The sequence below is a fragment of the Myiozetetes cayanensis genome, unplaced genomic scaffold (assembly GCF_022539395.1).
Source record: "Myiozetetes cayanensis isolate MyiCay16 unplaced genomic scaffold, myiCay2020 scf6-25, whole genome shotgun sequence".
Classification (NCBI taxonomy): domain Eukaryota; kingdom Metazoa; phylum Chordata; class Aves; order Passeriformes; family Tyrannidae; genus Myiozetetes; species Myiozetetes cayanensis.
This window is the reverse complement of record NW_026087853.1, coordinates 46,229,190-46,252,186: the sequence shown is the minus strand read 5'-3', so window position 1 is coordinate 46,252,186 and position 22,997 is coordinate 46,229,190. Positions and strand designations below refer to the sequence as shown.

The window sequence follows — 22,997 nt, the reverse complement described above, 5'->3', positions numbered from 1 at the left end:
CCATCCAGGAGCCGACCTGTGGGTCAGGCTCCTCCTGAACGCACAGCTTTTGGGTCACTCTTTGCCATGCCGTTCCCCGAGATCGCCCTGCCTTTACGTCTGTCCTTCCCCAGCTTGGGCGCTCCAGAGCGAGCGAGCCCCGTGGGGCGCCCCGGCAGCCCCCCCGCTGCCCCACGCTCAGCAGCGCGTTATTTGGGGTGCGCAGCGCCGGCGGGTGGGCGAGCCGCGGGCAGGGTGCTGGGGTGCTGGCAGCCGACAGGGATAGCTCCACCTGCGGGAGAGCTCCTGGCTCAACCTTGCCCTGGCGCCGGGCAGTCCGGGAAACATCCATGACCCAAAAATACACGGCAGTGCGTCTTTTGTCGGGAGCAGCCGCGGCTCTGGGGGGTATCCCCCGGGGACCTCAGCGGCCAGGAGGGACACCCCCAGAAAGGCTGCGCTGCCCAGGCCGCTCTCTCCGCGGGGTATCCCGTCTCCCAGACCCTCCGCTCCGCTCCGCGCCCGCGGGGCTGACGTCACCCTGCCCTGCACCGCCCGCGCTGATTGGCTGCGGGTGACGTCAACGCTGTCTTCCCCCCCCTTATTTTTTTATTTTTTTTTTCCCCCCCGTTCCCCCCCCCCTCCGCTCCCAAGGCATGACCTCATCGCCGGCGCATTCCCGGCGGCGCGCGGAGCGGCGCGGAGCAGCGCTGAGCAGCGCGGAGCGCCCCCTCCCCCGCCCGCCGGGGCATGCGGGCCCTGCGGCGCCGGCAGCGGCCGCGCCGGCGGAACGGCCGCGGAGCGGAGCAGGGCGGCCCCGCGCCCGCCGCGCCGGGTCAGTGCGGCCCCTCCGCGGGGAGCCCGAGCGGGACGGACGGGTCCGTGCGCCCCGGGGCTGGGGGGAAGGGGGAAAAAGGGGAGCAGGAGGAGCGCGGGGTGGGGGGGTGGGGGCGGGGCGGTGCGCCCCGCGTGTGCGGAGCGGAGCCGGCATCGCGCCCTGCGGCGGTGGGACAGCATGTACCGATCTATGTACGTGCCCGTGTGTATGCCGAGATACAGGGCTCCGCGTTTGCAGAGGGGGGCTGGAATTATTCCGGTGCGAGGGACAGTGATGCGTGTGAAGTGCTGGGGCTGGGGAGGGAGCAGCCCCTCCGCGGGGAGTGGGGAAGAGGGGGAGCTGGCGCTCCGCCGCCGCGCATATCGGGGGCGCTGCGCTTATTTTCGGGGGGCGGTGGAAATCCCACCCTGCCTTCGCGGTGCGCGTTTGCCGGGCGGCGGTGGTGCAGGTGAGGAGTGGGCTTGGGAAGCGCCGGGGAATACCCGCTGTCCTGCCGCGCCGGGGGTCGCGGGTGGAGGGGTTTTCTGGCGGGGCTGAGGGCTGGTGTTTGAGGAGCCGGTGTTAACAGCGCTGTGGTTTTTCTGATGATGAAAGAGGTTGGAGTGTCGCCCTGTGTCCTTGGCGTTTAAACGAAGCCGGCATGTGTTCAGCAGCGGGGGTTTTAATGCAACACTTCACTGCTGCGGCTCCGAAGGCGCTGCTCGCGGTTAATGAGTTAAGCTGCCCGTTTAAAATAATCCCTTCCACCTCCCCTAATGTGCCTGCACCGACTGATCACCCCCCACCCACCCCCAATTATTATATAGTGATAAATGTCTGTTTCTGTGCTCAGTGTTGTTTGCTTTTAAAGATTCCTGGTTATTTCCCTTATTGATAAATAAGTTCCTTCTCCTTCCTGCTCCCCCCTCCCTTTTCTCCTCCCCCAGAATTAAATTCCTGAGCAACAGCAAAAGCTGATGTCAGTGCTTCAGCTTGCATTGGGGGAGCTCTGTGCACAGGTCAGTAATTTGCGGTTTTGTTAGAAGGAGGAACGCGGTGCAGTGCTGTTCTGTTAGGGATATTTGGATTTTTCTGGCATGGATGCGTTTATCCTTCGTATTGCGGTAGTTATCGACAGCTCCCTGGTGGGAGCTGGGTGCTGCATTAGCATGTGTGGAAGAGACCATCCCTGTCCCAAGCAGCTAGCGATGAGGAACGCGTTGGGAATCGTTGATGGAGGTTCCATCTCCCTCTAATTTGGGGTAATAAGGCAGACCCCCCTCCCCCAGGAAACGGTTGGGATATCCAAGAAGCCTGAACAGGTAGCGCTGAGGATTGTGCCTGGCAGTGCAGGGGCCATGATAACCTTGAAAGCAGCTTGCCCGTGGAGGGGTGTTTAACGCTTGCTTGCATTGTCTCATCCTACTGCACTAAGGCAAAGGGCTCAAAGCACAGCTGCCTAAGCGCCCAAATGTGGCTGTGGGAGAGCTTTGTTTTTGGAAGGACTCAGTGCATGGGAATTGGCCCTTATGGGTTTGGCCTTGCCTCTGTGTGCCCCTGTGCTCGCGCTGTCGGAGGGCATCCATGTCGGGAGGACTCTGTCTGCGGAAGAGGTTTGTTGGGGTTTGGGTCTGGATGGGGGTTCCTGCGCTTGCTTTGGTTTTGCTTGTAACAGTTCCCAAAACAAAATAAGCTGCAGCACTAAGAAAGCCCTTCTGGCCATAGTGTATTTGGAATTTTATAATGCCTGCAAGGACCTTGCAGGTGTCTTGTCCCCAGTTTTTCCTGGCACAACCACAGTGGCAGAGCCTGGATGTGTAGGACTGTCCGAGTGGCTGGGACCACAGTGGACAGGCAGGCATGTAAGCAGCATAGGGGTGCCTGAATGCCTCTTTGCAGTGGCAGTAGGCAGATATTCCTGCCCTCAGCCCATTGGCAACACAACTGAGAAGTGCAAACCTGGGGCTGGAAGGTTTCCAAGCTGAGATGACGGTAGCTCACCCCAAAGTCTTTTAACCCAACAGATTTGCCTCCTGAGGCTTTCAGTCGTCCCTGCCTAGACACAAGGTAAGGAGTAGGGAAGGAAAACCTGGATCTAGCATCACTATTTAAAATTTAGCCTCAGCTGGGTTTGGGAGAGCTGAGCAAAATGGCCAGAGTCCTTAGGAGCATTCGCTTGGGGCACTGCATGGAGTTTATTCTTGCAAATACTGCACCATGTTTGTCTGCAGTGTGTGTTTTTGCTGGGTGCCAGGTACCTCGCTGAGAAAGCCACGAGGTGCCTGCCTTTGGAGAGCTTAAATTCACCTAATACTAAATGCAACATCACTATTGCTACCAAAACACCCTTGAGGGCTGGGTAGGACTAAGCAGTAGTGCCTATCCCATGTTGCCAAATTGGATCCTGAGACGTGAGAGAAAACCGGCTTCTCTCCTGTGCAGCCCTATCCTCCCCCAGAAAACCTCCCCAAAGGCTGGAAACCCATTGTGTCTCTGGATTTATGAAATGACTTCTCTTAGCATGAATATGAGCAAGTCCCCACTCCATCCCTACTACCCCTTACCTCTGCACCAGCTGCTTTAAGGAATAGGGGGTGTGTTATAGATGGTTTTCCTCTTTGGATTTGCTTCCTTGCCTTTAAGGGAGGCTGTTCTTAGGGATCAGAGGTTAGTTTCTCCGGTGCACAGCTCAGCTCCCGAAGCCCAGGGCACAGGCAGGTGCAGAGCATGTTAACACTGTCAGGAATGGAAGGAGGAAAAGAAGGTGCTCCAGCGCTTGGCAGCCTTGATTTATGGTGCAGGCTCGTAGGACGCTGCCATCATACTGAAACAGTTCCAGCAAACCAAATCTGGTAGAGGAGGAGGTGATAAAGAGAAGGAGCTTGTGGATGCTGACCGCGCTCTTCCAGAGGTTGCGCTGGGAGAGTTTGCAGACCTTTTTCCCCTCTGCCGTGTGTTCAGTGGCAGTGGTAAGGGGCAGATGGCTGCAGACGTGCCCAGGTGCTCACACTCCCCTAAGCGCAGCCCCTGGGTCTCACCGCACTCTTTCCCTTGCTGCTATGCAGAGAAGCTCCTGCAGCCAAAGCGGCAGTGCAGTCATCCTGTGGGGAAAGCTTCAATGCTCCTCTGCATCCCCATGCCCTCTGGGTTTTAAAACCTGTTTTTCAAGCTTCGAATTTCTTCTCTGAAGATACACCTGTCCCGCCTGATGCCAGTGGGAAGGAGGCACCTGACGTAATTACAGCAGGCTTGAGGAAGGGAGGTGAGTGGCCTGGGAGCATTCATCAGATAAGAAGCTAAACAAGCTCTCTGCTCAAGATTTTCTCAAGCTTACTCAGGAGATCTGGGTGTACTTTGTGTGCAGGATTAAAACACAGACAGGGGAATGTTAGAGTGGGTAAAAACTGACCGTGCCAAGATGCTCTGCACTAATGGCATGAGGGGCTGTCATCAAAGCCAGGTGGAGTTTGTCGTGTGATTAGTGGTAGAGCAGATTCCTTTGGGGACAGTGGGTGGTATAGTGCACCCTGGCAATGGGTTTGCCTGCTCACGTGATGGAGGGGGAGACCGTGGCATGTGTCTCATGCCCATGGGAGAGCTGCTTTGCCAGAAGTGGGCCAGCAGCTGAGACCACGGGGGAACATGCTAAAGCTCTGGTCATGGCAGGTGCCTTGGCCACCCTGTCTCCCTTTTAGTTTGAGGTCACGGAAAGGAAAACAGAGTCTTACCTCTTCCTCTTCCATGAGATGTTTGTAGACTTTCTACCCCAAAGCCTTTGGTTTCATGCTGTCCAAGAAGTTCCTTTGGCTCTCAACCATCTCCACTTTTAAGTAAGGAGAGTAAGAGTGAGGGTGGGCCACATTGGGTGACCATGCCTGGCAGAGAGCCCTGCCCAGCCTATGCTATAGACTGCCATGGCTCCTGTAGGATGACTTGCTCCATCTCTCTGCTATTTGGCTCTTTCTCTGAGGTTTTCTAGACCCAGCTGGACAAGGTAATCTAGCGTGGTGTGCAGGAGGTTTCTTCCTTTGCTTTGCCCAGGGCTTCTCTAGGACTTCCAGTTTCCCAAAGTGACAAGTGGTGCTTGTTTGCATGGTACCTTGGAGGGATCAATGTTTCAAAAGATAGGTGCAGTGGTAGCCTGGGCTGGGTTTGGAGGAGAACCTGGAGGTGCTCACTGGAAACTGGTCCAGTACATGGATTATTCTGGTGCAAATAGGGAATAATAATAGGACAGAAATGCAGGGAGTGTGTTACATGAAGCTGAAATAAGTGTTGCATTTTGCACTGACTTAAAATTAAGAGAATCCCAGCAACCTATGTGGGGCTGGAGATCCTTCTTTGATTCCCTCTTTTGTTCCCACTCCTCTTACATCTCTTTCCATGTTGTTTCTGTGTGTGGAAAGGTTTATATCATGGTTCCCTGAGGTGTGCATTCATGACTTGTCTCCCTTCATTGTGCTGTTCAAGCCTTCCCTTGTGGCAGAGACCTTGTATTCTTCAGGAATTTCACCAGAGCCCTTCAGGGTCCTCTAGCAATTTGCATAAGTGGGTCTCTCTATAGCATTTCTGCATCCTGAGTTATGGGGAGCATTATTTCCAAGTCCACTGATGACTGGGAACAAACAAGTCATTTGGTGACCAGAAGGGCAAGACAATCTGTTCTGGTGTTGATGTTACTTCTCCTTTAAGGGAGAGAGGGGTTGGACCAGATGAACTCCTGAGATCCCTTTAAACCTACATTATTGCATGACTAGTCCATAAGTACCCACTGTCTTGCTTCTCACGGGCTTTTGTAGAATACCTGTTATTAGGCTGTGATTTTGAGGGGATGAGAATGAGGTGGACCACTGCTTTGATCCTGTATGGAGATTCCAGTGACAGCATGACCGTGGCATCCTCCTCCCCACCTCCTCCAGCCCTGCTAATGATGCAGTGCGTCTTTCCGGTTCGTCTCTGTCAACCCACATTACTCATCCGGCATTTGGATGCGCGGTGTGCCCGCATCCCCGGCTTTTCATCTCGCCTTTTTTCGTCTTTTTAATAGGGGATTTAGTTCTTTGAGGAGCGCTGCTGCTGCTGTCTAAAGCTAACACATGGTGATTCAGCTGATGCAGCAGAAGCTCTGGGAGAAATTTCAGTCTATTAGGTGATTGCAGGTTTTTTGCATCAGGCAAGTCAAGACCTTCCCACACGTTAAACCTGTGCCTGCATAAATCACATATCTCTTCAAGTCCAGACCCTCCTGGGTAACACCAGGTGATCTTTTCTCCAGATAAAGAGAGCCCATCCACCTCTGGGGAGAGCTGTTGAAAAGAAGCAACCAGGAAGTATCTACAGCATCTGATTGTTTTTGCATTGCCTCTCACAACCCTCATTTCCAAGCTTGCGATGGCAGCCTGGTCCTCCTTGAGCTGTAGCTTGAGTGGAGTTATTCATGCCATCTTCATCTGCCTTGGCCGGCAGCCCTGCCTGGGGAGCGGACGGGCGCAGCCTGAGTCTTGCTTGGCACTTGAGGCTGCTGAGTGGAGGGCTGGTGCAGAGAGGGTGCCAGCACTGCTGACTTGAGCTAGGCCCTGAAAAACCATGTTAACTGCTTTGCTGCTGTCGGTGGACCTTGCGGAGATGTACCTGGCAGCTGTACTGGCTCAGCAGGGCTGAGACCCAGAAGCCAAGAAAGCCAGGAGCTGTCCTTTATACCTTACCTATGGCTCACCTCAGGTTCAGCTCTTCTGGTGGAAAGTCAAGGATGCAGCAGGGCAGGAAGGTGACCCAGAGGAATGAGCCTCCAGCCAAAACTGAGCCAGGGCCCTCTGAATTGCTGTGCAGGGTGGTGAAGAGACAAAATGACTCCTGCACACCGAGGGAAGTTGACTGCTGCAAAAAAACCCGAATGCAAATCTCTGACTGGGCAGAATCTCCCCAGACACATCCTTTTGTAAAGCACTCTCATTGTACCATTAAAAATAGATCGCCGCGTTCTCTGCTTGCTTGCTGAATGCTGATGCCTGTTAATTCTGTGTCATCCTCGCAATCCCTTCTGCTTCGAGCTTGGCTGCCTCTTTGTCTGGCACCTGAGCAAGGTTCATTCAGCAGTACCTGATACACAGATAAGAGTGAGCTCTGTTGGAGTCCAGCAGGACAGGCGGGAAGGTGAGGATGACTGCACTAGTCTTAGCTGGGGGTCAACCAGCTAAAGGGGCAAGGCTTACTTGGTGTGATCACCTGTGCTTTCACTTGCATGGTCAGAAGCAGGGCTGAGTGAGACCTGCTGTGTGGCAGTGAGTTGGAGGATGTTTAAGCTCTAGGTGGATGTCATGATATATCTCAGGGGGGTTTTTTGCAACTAGGGTTGAAATACATATATATCATGCTTCAACATCTGCCTGGAGTTGGTGAGGGGAATAGTGCTAGTTGTTTCCTCTAGCAAATGAGTTCATCTAGTTTGTCACCCACAATAGCAGTGATAATATGGATTAAGAGAGAAGACCCAAAGTGCTGCAATACCCAGCTCTCAGTCAGGAGACTGGGCTGTGGGCTTTCATACACAAACAGCTGTGGCATCTGACCAGCAAGCCATGGCTCAGTGTGGTCAATGGGCATGTGCTCATCTGCCTGTCCAGGGTGGTGAGAATAGAGGAGGACCTGCAAAACACTTTGTTTGACCCCTGTGTCACCTCGGATTAATAGAACAAAACCAGCTGGTAATGAATCACGGCCCCCAGGGGAAAAGGAGAGTGGGGCAGGAACATCAGCTTGGGCTTTGCCTGTCTTATGTGTTTTTTCTAGATAAAGGTAATCCTCTGAAACTCTGAGCTGGTGCCTCCTCCTTGGGGCTGTGGTAAGAGGTGGATCCTGAGCTGACACGTTCCAATTCATCCCAAACCTGTGAGCAATTTGGCTATTGTGTGCATATAGGAAATTCAGCAAGCCTTGAACCAGGTCAGAAAAGTCTTGTAAAATATATTTACTGCCCTGGGGAATGCCTCATCCCATGGAATACCAGTGTAGCCCCTTGAATTTGTGTTGAATTCTGGGTCTCCTAAGGAGAGTTGGAGTTTTGTGGGCACGGGGTGGCATAACTGTGGATATTGGCGTTCTGCTGACTGGAAACCTGTGCTGGGAACTGCACCTGCATCTCAGTTTGCAGTGGTTATCATCAGAAACTGCGGGAAACCTGACAGAAGGCAACAACGTTGTTGTTCTTATTTGCCATTTAAATATGGGGACCTAATGGCACTGCACTGGGCAGATGCAGTGACTGCCCCTGTGTTTGATAGGTGCTTGCTTCACCAGCCTTGGCCTCACCTCTGACTGTCCCTGGCGCTCTGCTGAGATGGACAAGCTCATGCTGCTGGGGATTGTGCTTAAGAAGTGAAATGCTGGCCTATTTATCTGCAGCCTTGAAGAACCGTAGCTTAATCCTGTGCTTTCTTTCACTTGGTGTGTAGGTGTTGCAGGAAAATAGCATGCAGGTCCTGGAGGCCCTTTCTCCAAGAGACTGCAGATGCACCCAGTAGGTATTTATGCTGTTTCGTGTTCTAGGACGAGAGAGCCAGACCAGCCCTGCAGAAGTATCTAACTGCATACCTTTCTGGGCTGCCTCTGTCTGCTCTTGTTGCAAAAAGGCAAACAAGCACCTTATCCCTAGGATAAGCCTTCTGGGCTCATGGGGTCATGCAGCAAATGATGGGGATACCAAACAGTGGGCAGTGAGGGCCCTTGAAGCATCAGTAGGACTAGATTTCCCTTCTCTAACATGACATGTCCTCTGTGGTGTGTGCCAAGCTGCTCAAAGCAGAAGGTGCATTAGCTCTGGGATGAGAGGGTAGCCAGCTCTCGGCTTGGCAGGGTGAAAATGGAAATGGGATAGCTTTGGTATTAGAAAGCAGCATGCTTGGGAGCTCTCTCCTCAGCATGGGCAAAGGCAGTGATTAAGTGACTGGCTGCATGGGTAACCCTTGGTCTTGGCTTTTGTAGGCTTTAAAATGAAAGCTTGAGTTTATACTCAAGGGGAAAACCGTATAAATCATGTTAAAAGCACAAGCATAAGAGGAGGAGATACTACCCTTGTCATGCAGTCCCTGTTGGCTCTTCCTGACTGGATCTTCAGACTGACCACCATGACTGCAGTCAGAAATCTTTCTGGGAGTGGCCAGTGTGTAAATCCTTAACTGCACACAGGTTGCTTTGGTGGAAGCAGACTAGGAGGCAGTTGCATTTGCAGTCATAACCTGTCCAAAGATGCTGGCTCAAGATCAGGTGGTAGGAGAGGATGAGGGACCCCTTCACTTGGCTGTAACTGCAACCAGAAGAGCCGGCCTGCCTTGTGGGGTGAGGGGTGCATGGGAAAGACTGCCTTGCAACTGGGTATGACTTGTCCCCTTTCCTTTCATCCCTGTGTTCCTGTCTGTGGTTCAAGTGTGAGCAGCCCCATACCACCAGCTGCATACCCAAGGCTGACCACCCCCATGCCAGCAGTGCCACGTGCCTCCACGCCACATCCCTCCTCTGGTGTGAATGCACCATCTGGCACTTTGCTGAAGGACGTCCTGGCTGTACAGCCACATCCTCTGGTGGGAAACACTTTCTGAACCGCGGGGTGCAGGTGCAGAGGGCAATGGAAGATGCAGGGAGACAAGTGGGTGCTGTTTGGGTGCTGCATGCAGCTCCTTGCAAGGGCTCCCTCACATGCTGCTTCCAGCCTACAGGAATTGAAAGGAGGCTGCGGCATAGAAAGGAGGAGCAGAAAGAAAAAAAATTAAAAAAATAATGAGATCAGCAAGCCTGAAACCCTGGCAAAGGTGCAGTGGCTGTCTCACGGTGATGTGCTGTGGGAAAATGGGAAGGCTGCCCTTTCCCTGCTTCCCAAAATGCTCCCTCCATGGAGGGGCAAGCACAGGGCCCCTTGTCCTTGGGGGTGGATGCTTGCCTTGTGCAGGCAGCTGAGATGGGCTCATAAGATCAGTGTGGATGAGGCTGTAGAGGAGTCCTCTGTCTGCCTGGTGGGTGTCAGGGGTTCGAGCAGGGCAGCAGACCTTGACTTGCCTTAACTGCAACCAGAAAAGCCACTGCCATCTCCCCTGCATCTTCATACTGCTGGGTCTCAGGAGATGTCGTTCCTCCCCATCCTTGAGATTCACCAGGGAAAGGTGAACAAGCAGGCTTTGTGTCTGAGTTAGTGGATGTGGTTAGTGGTGTTTCCCAGCCTTATTTTAAGGAGCAAAGGAAAAAAAGCCCACTCCATTTTTCCATCGGCAAGCAGAGAAATCTTTTGTGCTGCCTCTTAAAGGGACCTTGAATAGCTGCTAAGAAATCGTCAGCAGTTACATCACCTCCAAAGCGGCTACTGCAGGCACCTGACAGTTTTGTCCCACTGTTACTCTGGGGCATCGTTAGTGCTCCAAATTCCTTGCCCTTGGAGAAAGCCTGCATGGCTCACTGGGAGGGAGGAGCCACTGTGCAGTTTGTGATGCTGTGAGTGGCAGAAGAGGATCAGGAAGACGATCTGAGGCTCACTGAAGATAGGGTAGAGGAGGGGGACACATCCTGGAGTTTCCTAGCCCCATCCCGTTGGCGACACTGGGTTCATCAGCCCGTGCAGAACCGGAGCATCTTTCTGGGAGTGAGCTGAAGGCGCTGCAGTAGCATCGCCTCGGGCCGGAGAGCTGCCGTTGCCTGGCAGCTGCGGGTTTCCAGGGAAACCAGAGGTGCTAACTTGTTAATGAGCCCCGCGTCCCTGATTGCTGCTGCAAAATAATAATAATTAGTAATGGGCCTGTGATTTAGGAATCCCTCAAACAGCGTGAGCCTGCCGAGGGGAGTTTGCTAAGTACCAAAGCACCCCCTTGAAAGAAATGAGGGGATAGGGAAGAAAAAAGGGTGTGGAGATTGGAGAAAGTGACGTGTTTTACATCTTATTAAGTGTCTGGAAAGCTGTGGTTGGGTGGGGTCCTGCCAGTGTCCCAGCAATAAGCCTGGGGCTGGTGGCAGACCTGACCTGGATGGACGGAGAAGCCCTGGCCAGGCAGCATCTCAATGCAGGGCTCAGAAGGCACAGATATTTCCCCAGATGGGCTGCAGGGGGAAAAACCAGATCACTTAGCTCAGTGCCACTGGGTCCCTGGTGGAGATGGCAGTTCTTTGGGAATGGCTGGTTTTAGATTACTGGGGACAAACGAGCAGGTGTTTCCTGTGGTGCTCTTATTCCTTGGTATAAGAGGTGGAGGTGCCAATAGAAGAGTGTGCTCCTGCAATGAGCATCACAGGGAGCGTGCTGTAGATCCAGTCTCACTTGCGTATTGGAAATATGTGCGGTCAGAGCTGCTTCCCACAGCAGAGCTGGCCTGCCTGGGGCAGTGAGGGGAGCATCTCCTCAACTGGACTGCGTGGGGAGGGTAGAGTTCTCCAGGACACAACTACTAGCTTGGTGCAAGAAATGGACGTGCTGGTTAGTGAGGTTTGTGGTTGATGCAGAGACCTGCTAAAACCAAATCTGTGCCCTTCCCATACCATGTGTCTCAGCTGGGAGCCTTGTGCAAGACGAGACATTGAGGGAAGTGGCCTTCACCTCATGATCTGTGTTGGGCTGACATAGGGATGAGTTTCTGTGGCCCAGCATGCCACACAGATAGACTCAGGCTGAGGTGTGTGTCAGGTTTTCTTACTCTCTTACCTAGCCTGCCCAGAAGAGGGTCACAGCCAGATTGAACATTTGCTCTTGGCCTGGCTTGCTGTGTGTATTTCTGTCACACTCATGGCTGGTGCCCAACGCCCCTCACCTGACATGCACATTTGTGGAGGTAACTCCAGGGACAGAGTCCCAGTGAGTGGGCAGTTGGCCCACTTGTGATAAGCTCTGCGGGTCTTTCTGTCCCTCGGCTGCCGTGTGGCCTCTCCTGCTGGCTGTCCCCATTCAGCTAAGCCGTGTGCCCATCTCCTCATTACAGGCACACCAGGGAGAGGTGGGATTAAAGGATTATGGGAGTGTTCTTCAGGAACACTCAAGAAGATTAAGATGGCTTTAATAAACTGATAAGTGAGGACACACAGCTATGTTTCTGAAACCCTAATTTAGGTTCCAGGTTAACCTTTTCCCCTGGTCTCCTCTCACCATGGTGAGAAGATCTCTTACTTCAGCAGTGCTCCAGGTAGTACCTCTTCCTTCAACTTTCCTTCAGAGCTATCTGAGCAGAAGCAGAAAGACATCTTTCCTCCTTCTCTGGTAAGGTAGGGGAATGTTACAGCTCATCTAAAAGACCATCTAACACACAGCCTGTAAGGTACTGTGAAGGTCTCGTAGCCTCTGCTGGTACCTGGAATACCTGTTAGCTGGGGATGAACTCACCACCCCTTAGTCTGGCTTCAAAATGTCCCGTGGTTGCTGTCGGAGGAGTTGCTTGTCTGCCTTTGCCCTGGCTGAACATACACAGAGAAGTCTTGGTTCTAATGCCAAGGCTGCAGCTCCCTATAACCACACTCAGTTGGCCAACTCCATCCCCTGCAAAGGCTCCTGGAGGGAGGGGCAGAATGGACAATCCTTGCCCTGCCTTTCCCCCTCTCTTTTGGATGGAGCTGGGAGTGGCACCTGTTAGATCTGTCACATGTCTGTCACTGGGTCCACCTGGGCATGCTGGAGTGGTTGTTCTGCAGGAGGGCTGACTTGGGAAACCTCGTCTGTCTTCTCCAGTCTCTTCCACCCAGGCTTCCTGTCATCTGCCAGAACTTTATTCAGGCCTTTTCTGCTTGGGCTTCTCTTAGACTGGTAAAGCAATCAGGATCTGTTCTTGTTCCCACACCGCTCTGTTTGCATCTGAGACCCCCGAAGTTTCTTGCTTGTTGTCTGGAGATCGGGTACCATGTTATCTCTGGAGGTAATGTGCAATGTTGGCTCACTCCTTCTTCCCACCTGAGTCCTTCACTCTCATCCCTCTGCCACAGTATTATCTGAATCTTTTTCGTCTGTCTACTCTTTCTATTCCCTTTTTTATTTCTTGGATGTAAATGTAAGAGCTGAGAAGAATTCACAGCCTGGTGTCCTGATTGGGAAGGGAGGCAGAAAGTGATTTGGGGAGTGGGGTGTGAAAGGAAGACGAAGGGGAAAAGCTGGCTAATTTGCATCCTTTCTGAGTGCCCTGGCTCTATAGCCAAGGTACAGCAGGGGGTCTTCTGGCAAGGCGGTAGCAACGTAATGAGGTGTGTCATATCCCAGCAGGAGCCAGCCTCGCTCCCCCTCAGACCCCCTAATTAGAACTGTTTCAATTTTTAAGCCCCCCTGAGGAGTTCTGGGGGGAGCGGGGTTCCTGCCGTGGGGGGACCGCCCGGCGCCCACCGAGGGGGCAGCTCTAATTGGAGTCGCCACGAGGAGCCGCAGAACGATACGTGGGGCCGGGGACAGCGATGCCATAGTGCCGCAGGGTTGCCAAAGTGCTTTATGCCAGGAGGGGCCATCACTAATGCAGCTTTTAGGGGATTTTTTTTTCCCTCCCATAATTTGTATTAACACATTGGCAGAGGCAGCAGGGGTGTGAGACAAAGGGCAGAGAAGCATTGCACATCCTAATGTGGCCTCATACTGGGAGCTTGGATCCTTAGGCTGAAGCCTGGGACACCTACTCCTGCTTTGGGAGGCAGGTCTGGTAGCCCAGGGAAGTGTGGGCTGTTAATGCTGGTGTCATGAGCCAGAGCAAATGCTGGAATCCCCATCCTCGTGTTCTATGGCTTTCCATCCTTTTCCTACAAGCTGGCTGTGTCCTCCAGGTTTGGTGACTGGTAACTGAGGTCCCTGTCATGTCACCCAGTAGTGTGTCCAACTTGTATCTTGAGCTACCACTGCAGTAGGTTCCCACACTACAGAGGCTTCAGCTATAGGAGCTAACTTCTGACTTGCTTGGATCAGGGTGACTCATAAGCCTCCTCTAGTCCATGGACCAAATCCTGATCTTGCAGAAGTCAATGAAAATCTTTACGCTGGCATTTTCAGGCACGTAATTCATAGTCCTCCTAATTCAGATGCATTAAAGCTTCCATGAAGCAGCTTGTGGGTTCTCTCTAAAACACCGTCTGGCAGGAACAAGAGGAGCCTGATAGTAGCCCAGGCTTATTTTCTGAATGACTGCAGCGGCATTAAAACCTAATGCCATTAAAACATGCCTGCAATGACGTCTTCCATTAAAACCTAAGAAGACACCCTGAGCTGAATGCTCCCTAGCGTGCCTATTGCTCTTGCAGATCCCATGGAGTCCTTCCCCATGGAGGAAACTTGTTCTTCTGATAGCACTTCAGAGAGCACCAGGCTCAACTCCTTCTCAGCTCCTAAGATGGAAACACAGGGTATTCGTATGCAGGATACCCCCATATATGAACCCCCTTTCTAAGTCTGCACAAGTTGGATGCTGCAAAATAGTAGGCTCTTTGGGGCCATCTCAGTCCAAGTACAGCTTCCCAGGCCCTCTGTCCTAATGCCTGGGTTGTTGCTTGAAGACAAGAGTAAAGGTCAACTCGACTTCTTGTCTTCTAAGAGAGGTCATCTTCTCTTGACTTGCCCAGAGGCAAGCTGGCAAAGATACCTGTGAGCAGGCTCTGATAAACAGGCAGGTGAAATCCAGTGTGAGCTGATGGACATGAGTGAGCAAACCTGATTTGGTGGTGTGTCTGATGGGCCCTGAACTAGCTTTTATCATGCAGCAGCAGAACCTTAGAGCTGAGCTAAGCTGCTTCTGTGAAGCCATTAGCTCCGTGCTTGGCAGAGGTCAGAAAAAGCAAATGGAGTGCAAGGAGCCATTGGGCTGGGAACAGGGAAGGAAGGTGACATCTTACCCTGTGCAGGTCCCTGGTGTGCCTGCCTCTCAAACTCGGCACATGGTGGCTGGCCAGGGTGGCAAAAGGTGTCTATGCAACAGGCAGCTCTGTAGATGCTTTGACCTGCAAGGCTCCTAAAGGAGGTCTAGATGTGGCAAGAACTGTGGGGAAGGTGATTAGGAAACAGGCATATGTGGCCTTTTCCAGTGCAAGTAGTAAGGGTCACCCAGAGGAGCCATCAGTTAGCAGATTTGGAGCAAACCAGGGGGTGGACTTCTTCAGTGTAGCTGACAAACCATTCTAGTCCCTGGCCCTGGCCCCTGCCCCACCACTTTTAAATTAAAAGCTGACATGGCTTCAAAAAGCAATTAGACAAATTCATGGAAGAAAGTTCCACTGAGGGCTATTAAATACAAAGAGAAAGCCTTTGGTTTGGGCAGCTCTGGAGCCATAGATGCCCTCAGGCTAGGAGAACATACTTAGAAAATGTGGCTTGTTCCACTCTTAGGCTCTTCTGAAGACATCTTCAGAAGACCAAGCCCTTGGGGACTTGGCCCAAGATGTCATCCTGCCCAGCTGACCAGTTGTCATCTCCTTTCTTCTCTTTCCAGGTTCAGCACAATGAGTTGGCACTCTGCGTGTTAGCAGCGTGAGGACACTAGGACAGGAGCTGCCCTGCTCACCCCTTACCCCCTCGCTCATTCCCCTTGGGGAGACGGGTGCTGGCGTCCCTGCCTTGCCCTTCCACCCCTTGCCCCCCACTCTCCATAGAGGGGACAGGCCCGTTATGGCTGGGGACAGGCTCCCACGCAAGGTGATGGACCCCAAGAAACTGGCCAGCCTCCTGAGGAACGGAGCAGAGGGCACCCTGGTCATCGACAGCCGCTCCTTCGTGGAGTACAACTCCTGGCACGTCCTCAGCTCCGTCAACATCTGCTGCTCCAAGCTCGTTAAGAGGAGGCTCCAGCAGGACAAGGTCTCCATCACGGAGCTCATCCAGCCTGCCTCCAAGATGAAGGTAAAGGATCTGACCCTCACCTCTCCTGGTAGATGCTCACATCCTGTTCCCTGGTGGGATTCAGGCTGGCCTAAGGGCCACCTGATACATGCATCCTCCTCCTCCATCCCTTGACCCCAGTATCTGCCAGCATCTCTGTGACGCCCTTTGGAGAGCTGGAGCATGAGCTCATGTGGCCACAGGGCTGTCCTCAGGGACCTGTTTGTTGCCCCTACCCCACTAACATGGCTCCCTGCTCCAGGACAAGCAAGTCTAACAGGTATATCGGCCTTAGGACTTGTCTTATGCCAGCAAACAACCCCCCAAAGCCTTCCCAGAGCTGTAAGCTTAATCCCGTGCTAAAAACTCTTCCCCTCCCCTCTGTCATCTCTAACTCCATTCAGGGACATGTAATCCTCCTCCCCTGTGACGCCAGAAGCTCTTATCCGGTGTCATGGCATATTATCTCTCCCAGGCTCCTCTCTCTATCGCTTCTGGTTAAATAATAGAGGTGGCTCTGAGCCACGGAGCTGGGCTGGAGTCCCGGCCAGCACAGTGCCGGGTCCCCCTATCGTGCCGTGGGGCTGGCCCCTGCTCTACCCTGAGATGCTGCCGGAGGGCTGTGCCGCTGCGTGCCGAGATGCTGCTGGAGAGCTGCGGCGGTGGATGCCGCGCTGGCCGCGGGACGAACGAAGAGGGTGGTTCACCATCCAAAGGGTGGTTTGCCATCGCAGCCCGCCCTCCTGCCGCTTCGCTCTCACCGTTCCCCCCCCATCCCGCCTTGTAATTTTATGGCAAAGCGAGGGTAATTCAGGCGATTAATCAAATGCTCGGCCCAGCTGGAGCCATCTGCGTCGTGTCCCCCCCCTCCCTCGCCACCCCGAGAAGGCACCGCTGCCCGCATTGGCTGCCGGTGACATCACCCCGCCGGGATCAAGGGGACTGGCAGCGCGGGGGGGCCGGCCTCGCGCCAATCTGCTTCGGTGATGCTCTGGGCTGGGCGATTTGGAAAGGATTGCGGAGACTGATTCCTGAACGGCTTTAGCTGCTCTTAAATCCCCGGGAGAATAAAGCAGAATAATCAGTTTTTCGCCAGCTCTGAGGAGAGCGGTGCGGCCGCCCTCCTCCAGGCGAGGGTCACCTCTGCAGTGGCCGCCGTCACGTGGAGCGGCAGCAGCAGCAGCAGCAGCAAAACGATGCGCAAGGGGGAGGAAGAAGAGGAGGATGATAGGGAAGAAGGAAACATGGAAGAGTTAACATCAACTGATGCCATCCGCCTGCATACCTGCAGCTTTCCAACTGCAGAGGAGCAGTGGCTCCCAAAGGGGTTGGCTGGTCCTTCCTGGCATTCCCTGCTCTGTCCCCATAGAAGGAGCATAGAAGGATCACCTCCTCCTGCTCCTGGATCATTGCATAATGTTTCATATAGTGGCTCAGGACGTGATTATAACCAGGGATGCCAGGGAGACAGAGGAGAGGCGTTGCCACCATCTTCTATTCATGGGGTTTTCCTTTTTTCCTCTCTTTTCAATACGGCTGAAATCCCTCCTGGCACATCCACGGGAGGAGGCAGAGTGTGCCACTCTGCACAGCCCCTGCCATGCTCACTGCTTGCATGCTGGCCCTCCCAGCACACGCAGCCCAGGAATTAATTAAGCTTTAGAACACCCTTGAGAGGTTAAGCCACTTGTCCTGGGAAGCTGGAAGGGGGAACCACAGTGTGGGGGGATCATTCTATATTCTCTCTCTATATATATATATATTCTCGATTTTTCTAGTATCTCTATATTTCTGGCATAAAGCAGGAGTGGTAGCCGTGGCTCGGGGTATCCAAGCCTTTATATGCGTGCATTTGTGTGTTTGCATGTTGGGGTGATGAACTTTTCCTCCCATTTCAGCCACTCGGGTCGTGGTTTTGGGACCCACGGAAACCAGTATGGTCTGTTGCCTCGAGGTGCACAGACCCTCCTCAGAACGGGATGCTGAAAGCCAGTTTAGACCTCCAATACCTTGTGTCATTTCCCTGCCTCCACTGCCATCGCTGGCCAGCACCCCCAGCCCTGCTCTGCCCCGGGCTCCGCGCACCGGGGCTGGTGGGGGCGGTGGGGCGAAGCAGGGCGGAGGGGCGGTGGGGTGGGCGGGGGGCACAGGCTGCGTTGGGAGCAGATGGCAGGAAGGGTGACATCAGTGGCGCGATTGTCCGGCCCCATTATTCCTCCTGACGGGCCTCCCGCCCTCCTCCTGTTTCCTGCTCCCGGCCGGCCGGGGCTGCCGAGACAAAGGCGGCTGGCAGCGACGCGGGGCTGCCCGGGCAGCCAAAGGGCAGCCCCCAAACCTCGCCTCGTCCCACTCCTTCTCTCCTGCCCTGGGCAAAGAGAGCTGGACCTGCACATCCCGCCTCGGTGATTTTCAGGGTGGTGATGACCTTTTGAGGGAGGAGGCAGGGGCAAAGCGTTTGGGCAAACCCCACCGCCAACTCAGCTGCTCCCGCCTGCGTGCTGGCAGGGGGGATGAGAGCATTTGTCTAATTCGCTTTTCCCAGGATTTACTCTCCTCTTTTCTGTGTTGCTGCTAAGGAAGGGTACCATTGACAGTGCTTCTGGGAACTGCAGTTTGGGGAAATGCTGCAGAATAACAGCAGCCACTGGCTTTTTTGGTGCAAGGAATGGAAAGGACCAGTTGGGAGGAAAGAAGAAATCCAGACATTAAAAAACCCTTTCTTTATTTCAGTTAAATATGCCTGTGATACTAAAATTGTGGCAGCTATAGCTGCCATAGCTGAGCTACTGCTCTCCATTCCCTGGTATGGAGCATCTTCCCATGGTGCCTGAACTGGCAAAAACTGCAGCAGCAATTCATCTCCCAATTAGCAGTAGTTTCCCTCCACACAAAAATGGTACCAACACACTGCTCTGGTTCGTTTTTAACCCTTCTCCCAATATTGACAATAATAAATTCTCACAATAACAAATTCCAATAACAACTGGAATCATTCAGCTCCTCAATGCAGTTTGGGGAGCAGAGGTTATAGGAAATTCCCGCTTGGGGTTTTCACTAGCATTTCTTTAGGGAAATGTTGAAAATTTTCCTTCTTCAAGATCCCCCTGGAAAGTCCACCTCTCGATGGCTTCTCACTTCCTGAAATGGAGCTATCTCCAGAGCAACGATAGCCTTGGTTTCAGGCAAGACACGGGTCTCTCCTGGCGATGGCATTATTGATTTATTTGCATTAGGAGCATGGCTCTGCAAGCAGCTGTTTTGCTTGAGGGAAAGCCGGGGCTTATTTTTGAGCCGTGTGCCTGGTTGCTCTTTATGTTGATGGAAGCCCTGTTATTTTAGTGGGGTGATTCACTGTGTTTTGAAACAATATGTGACTGAGATGTCAGTAGTAATTGGGATAATAATAATAGCTGGCTCTTATCTTAGCCTGGATCACCTGTAGAGCATCATTATCCCTGCTTGGCAGCCGGGGAGAAGCGAAGCAGGGACCTGGGCTGTGTTGAACCATCCAGTGCCAGGGACTCATGTCCGTAAGGGAGCTACCTTCACCCAGAGCCGGAGAGGGTAATGGGGAGCACAGGGCTTGGCACAAAGACAGCAAATGGATGATCTCAGCTAGAGTTTGGCTGGAATGGTTGGCTGGGTGGTCCCTGCTCCAGGCTGGCCACACCCCTCCGGCCAATATGTTAGCAGGGAGAAGGTTTGTCCGTGGGGAGCTGTTCTGGGGCACCTCCAGCACTGGAGTGGGCCAGCAGCTTTTCAAAGGCACACGTGGGTTTGCAAGCCCCACTCAACATCTCCTTGGAGCCAAAAGACTTGCTGTGTCTTGGCCCCACTGTCCCTTGCTGGCTGGATGTGGGGAGCCTGCCTGGAGGATGATGCCTGAGGTTCGGTTACTTCAGCAGTCTTGGGATTATGGCAACCCCTGTGAGAGAGCTCCCACCATGGAGGTGCTGCTCCTCAGAAGGACAGTCTGTTTTCAGCTGTGCCCCTGCCCTATGCCAGCACCTGGCAGGACTCTAGCACAGAGTGTCTCTTCAGCTCCTCTTCTGCTCCTGTTAGCTTTTAACCTCCCTCCATTTGAGACCAGAGATGGGGTGTATCAGGAGGGCGTGAGACTAATGGGAGACCCATGGACCTGATTAAACATCTCTGTCTCATTTGCCTTTGTGGTGAGGAGCCAGGATACCAGTGCAGACTCCTTGCATACTCGTCAGGACCATCCTTCTGACATCCTTGTCCCAGCAAGCCACATATTTATTTTCTGCAGCCAGGCCATGTGAGGCCAGCACTTGTTTGGCATTTACATTGAGTGAAACCTTATAACTTTAATAAGATGTAAACCGTGTCGCACATCTCTGCCGTCGCTCAGCAACCCTGTAGTAATGGCCCAAACAAAGCCTCCCGGTGTGGAGGGAACACTAAATCCTATTGTGGAATAACTCTGCTCGACCAGAGCTGGTATCTCTCCTGCAGCCGCCTCGGCCTGGACTGTACAGCTGGCATAAGCCCCTGCCCCACCATAGATCAGTCCCTGCCTCACCAAGCTTTTTGGGAAGGTTTTTTTGCTGGCATGAGGCTTCACGCTGGGAACTGGATCTTTGGGATGTGCTCGAAGGACTTGAAGAGATAGTGGCCTTCGGAAGGATTGATGGGCTCCCAGCTCCAAACGGGCTTGTCAGCCACTGTGTTTTCCTCCAGCTGTGCTTGAGATGACCTCCCACAAAAGTCCTGATTCAGGGGTGGCTGAGGAAAAGATGCTGGAGTAGATCCTCATCTGACTTTTCCCAGGTGGCTTCAGTCATTTTTCAGTGTCTTATTTTAAAATTCCTGTGTCCTTTTCTCTTCCCTCTCATCCTGCCTTTTCATCCCTCCTGTCATCATGCTGAGCCATGGGGAAAATTTTTCTCTCCAGTGCCTTGTGCCAGGTGGGGGACAGGTAGGTCCTTTAAGCCGCCCTCTTCCTAGTGCTAAGCCGAGTGTGGTGCCCTGATGGGGATTTCTGTTGGTGCGGGGCTGTCCTTCCGCTGCAGTGGAGAGATGTGATGAGCTCAGCTAAATCAGTGCGCCCTGCAGGTTTATTTGGATGTTGCTCACGTTGCCAAGCAGGGAAGCACCTGCAGCAGGGTGTGAAAGCAGCATTAATAGCAACAGCAACCCTGAGTGGATCTGCTCTGGTGGTAAGATAGGGCTAGGCAGTGAGACAGCAAAAGGAGGCAGGCATCCGTGAGTGGTAGCTTGTTCAAGTGGTCTTTTAAAGAGGTTTTGGAGAGGGCTGGGCAGGGGGTGGGCAATGGGCAGCTCCAACAGTAGCTGGAGAAGAGAGCGGCTTGCAGGCACATTCCCTCCTTCCCTGCCTGCCGCTGCCTCCCCTTTCTCCCAAGATGTGATGAATGTGTCTTACTCTGCCGGCTGGGAGGGCAGGCGCTCTCAAGCCAGGCGTATGCCATACACCCAGCTACTCAGCAGATGTGCTGAGCTGTGCCTCTGTGAGGACTTCTGTCTTCTTTTAATGCACTCTGAACATCCACCAAGTGAAAGAAGATATTTTCCCTCTTTCAGCCCTTAGGGGTGATCTGCAGGTTTGGAGTGAGCTTCCAGAGGGGTAATGCCTACAGGGGTATTACTGTGCTGGGCATGGTGTCTCCAGGCTGAGTCCTGAAGAGCTGTTGCTCTAGCTGTCCTGATTCCAGTCGCATCACAAGGGTTGTGCTGGGAGCACCCCTGGCTGCAGAACCACTCCCAAATCCCTGTGACACCTGCCAGGCTGCAGAGGAGTGTCTGAGGGCAAAAGCTGCCTGGGGAGGAGGTGGTGGAAGAAGCTGCAGCAATTTCTGGGATGCAGTTAAGTAACAGCAAGCTGAGGGTGGGCGATGGGGAGGAGTGCCCCTATTTTGGGTAGGATGCTCAAAAGTGCTTGCAGTTGGTGGGGCTGCTCCAATGGGCATCTGCACTGTCACACTCCATTGTAGCTGTGGAGTAGAATCCCAGGCTGGCTGGTGAGCAAAACCAGCTCATGGAGATGGTGTGGAGCTGGAGTTTCTTGCTTGTGTGACCGCTAAATTTGTCTTTGCTTCCCATGGTGGTGTGGACAGCAGCATCCTCAGTGCTCAACCTATTTCTCTGATCACTGTTTCTCACCGCTCCCCTGCAGGTGGAGGCGGAGGAGCACCAGGACGTGGTGGTCTATGACCAGAGCACACGGGACGTGACCGGCTTGGCTGCCGACAGCTTCCTCTCCATCCTTCTGGGCAAGTTGGACAGCTGTTTCCACAGCGTCTCCATCCTCACAGGTAGGAGCCCTGCATTACCACTTCATCTGATGCTCATGCCCTTAGTCTGGAGCTACAGAGCTGTGGCTGTTCACATCCATGTACACCTGCTTTCCTGGCTGCCAGCTGCTGTGGTGGAGGAAGGCAGCCCTGCGTGCGGGCTGAGGCGGCTCGACCCACATTGGCATCACTGGGTCCTCCCCATGCCTTTGTTCCTTGCACTGTCCGTCTCGCCTCCACTGCACCCACCAGCCAGGGTGAATAAAGGAGGAGGGTATGGTGGGGTTGTGGTGGCATGGATCCAGCCATCCAAAAGCTGCCCTTTGTTCTACCATCCCTTCGTTACTTCATCCCTGGCAAATGTGCCAAGCACCCAACCTGATTCAAGCACTTTGTTCCCTCTCGCTGCTGTTAAAGGGAGGGCAGGAGGAGAAATCCATGGATGTGCTGGAAAGAAGGGGAAGGAGGGCAGGGGCAGAGGGTCATCACTGAGTGAGTCAGGGTCTGCTGGAGATGATGCTCTCCAGGCACAAGTGTGCAGGCAGGAGGAGGCACGTGCTGCCCTAATTACAGCTCTTCTGCAGTGCAAAATGTGAGGCAGGCGACTGATGAATGAAAAGGTCTGACCCATTAGAGAGGAGGAGAGAGAGGCAATGAACTGCCTAAGGGAAAGCTAAAGCTGTCTTTAATTCCCCATGTCTGGGACAGCTGGGTGTCTGCCTGGTTGGCTGCCTGTCTCTGACACTTTCTGCCCATGGAGGGGTGGGCAGGCACTGCCCCTTGCAACCCCTCAGTGTTGCTGAGCTCAGCCAGGCTCCTAAACAGTGGCAAAAGCACAGAGGTGGGAACCACCTCTGTCCCTCAAGCCTGTCCTCCTCCTATGGCAGTTGGGTACTGCTTTGGGACTGAAGTGGAGGGTACAGACGTCTGTGCCCCGGGGCATCACAGGCATGGAGGGAGCTGCCATCCTCACAATCCAACAGGGTGACAGACCCTGGGAAGGGGTGGTTGTGATAGGGAAAGTAGCACAAACAACTGGCATTAGGGAGCCTTGCCCATGCAAGGCAGGGGTAAGTGCTGATGAATTAGAGCAGCTGCACTGTGATGGGGAGAACAGAGCAGAGAAACAGCG

At 53.5% G+C, this 22,997-nt stretch overlaps 1 protein-coding gene across 4 annotated transcripts in view; it reads left to right on the top strand.

Moving 5' to 3' along the window:
- The first annotated feature begins 738 nt into the window (after nt 1-738).
- DUSP8 (dual specificity phosphatase 8) overlaps nt 739-22,997 on the top strand; it is a 46,705-nt gene continuing 24,446 nt past the window's right edge. The window contains exons 1-3 of one of the 4 annotated variants that reach the window (XM_050335995.1): nt 739-814; nt 15,208-15,614; nt 21,748-21,886. In XM_050335995.1, coding sequence (XP_050191952.1) covers nt 15,384-15,614; nt 21,748-21,886 — 370 coding nt within the window. In that variant the 5' untranslated portion in view covers nt 739-814; nt 15,208-15,383. Of the gene's footprint in view, nt 815-1,204; nt 1,266-1,320; nt 4,059-15,207; nt 15,615-21,747; nt 21,887-22,997 lie in introns of those variants that run through there. The other 3 variants (XM_050335994.1, XM_050335993.1, XM_050335992.1) reach the window with 3 other exon arrangements.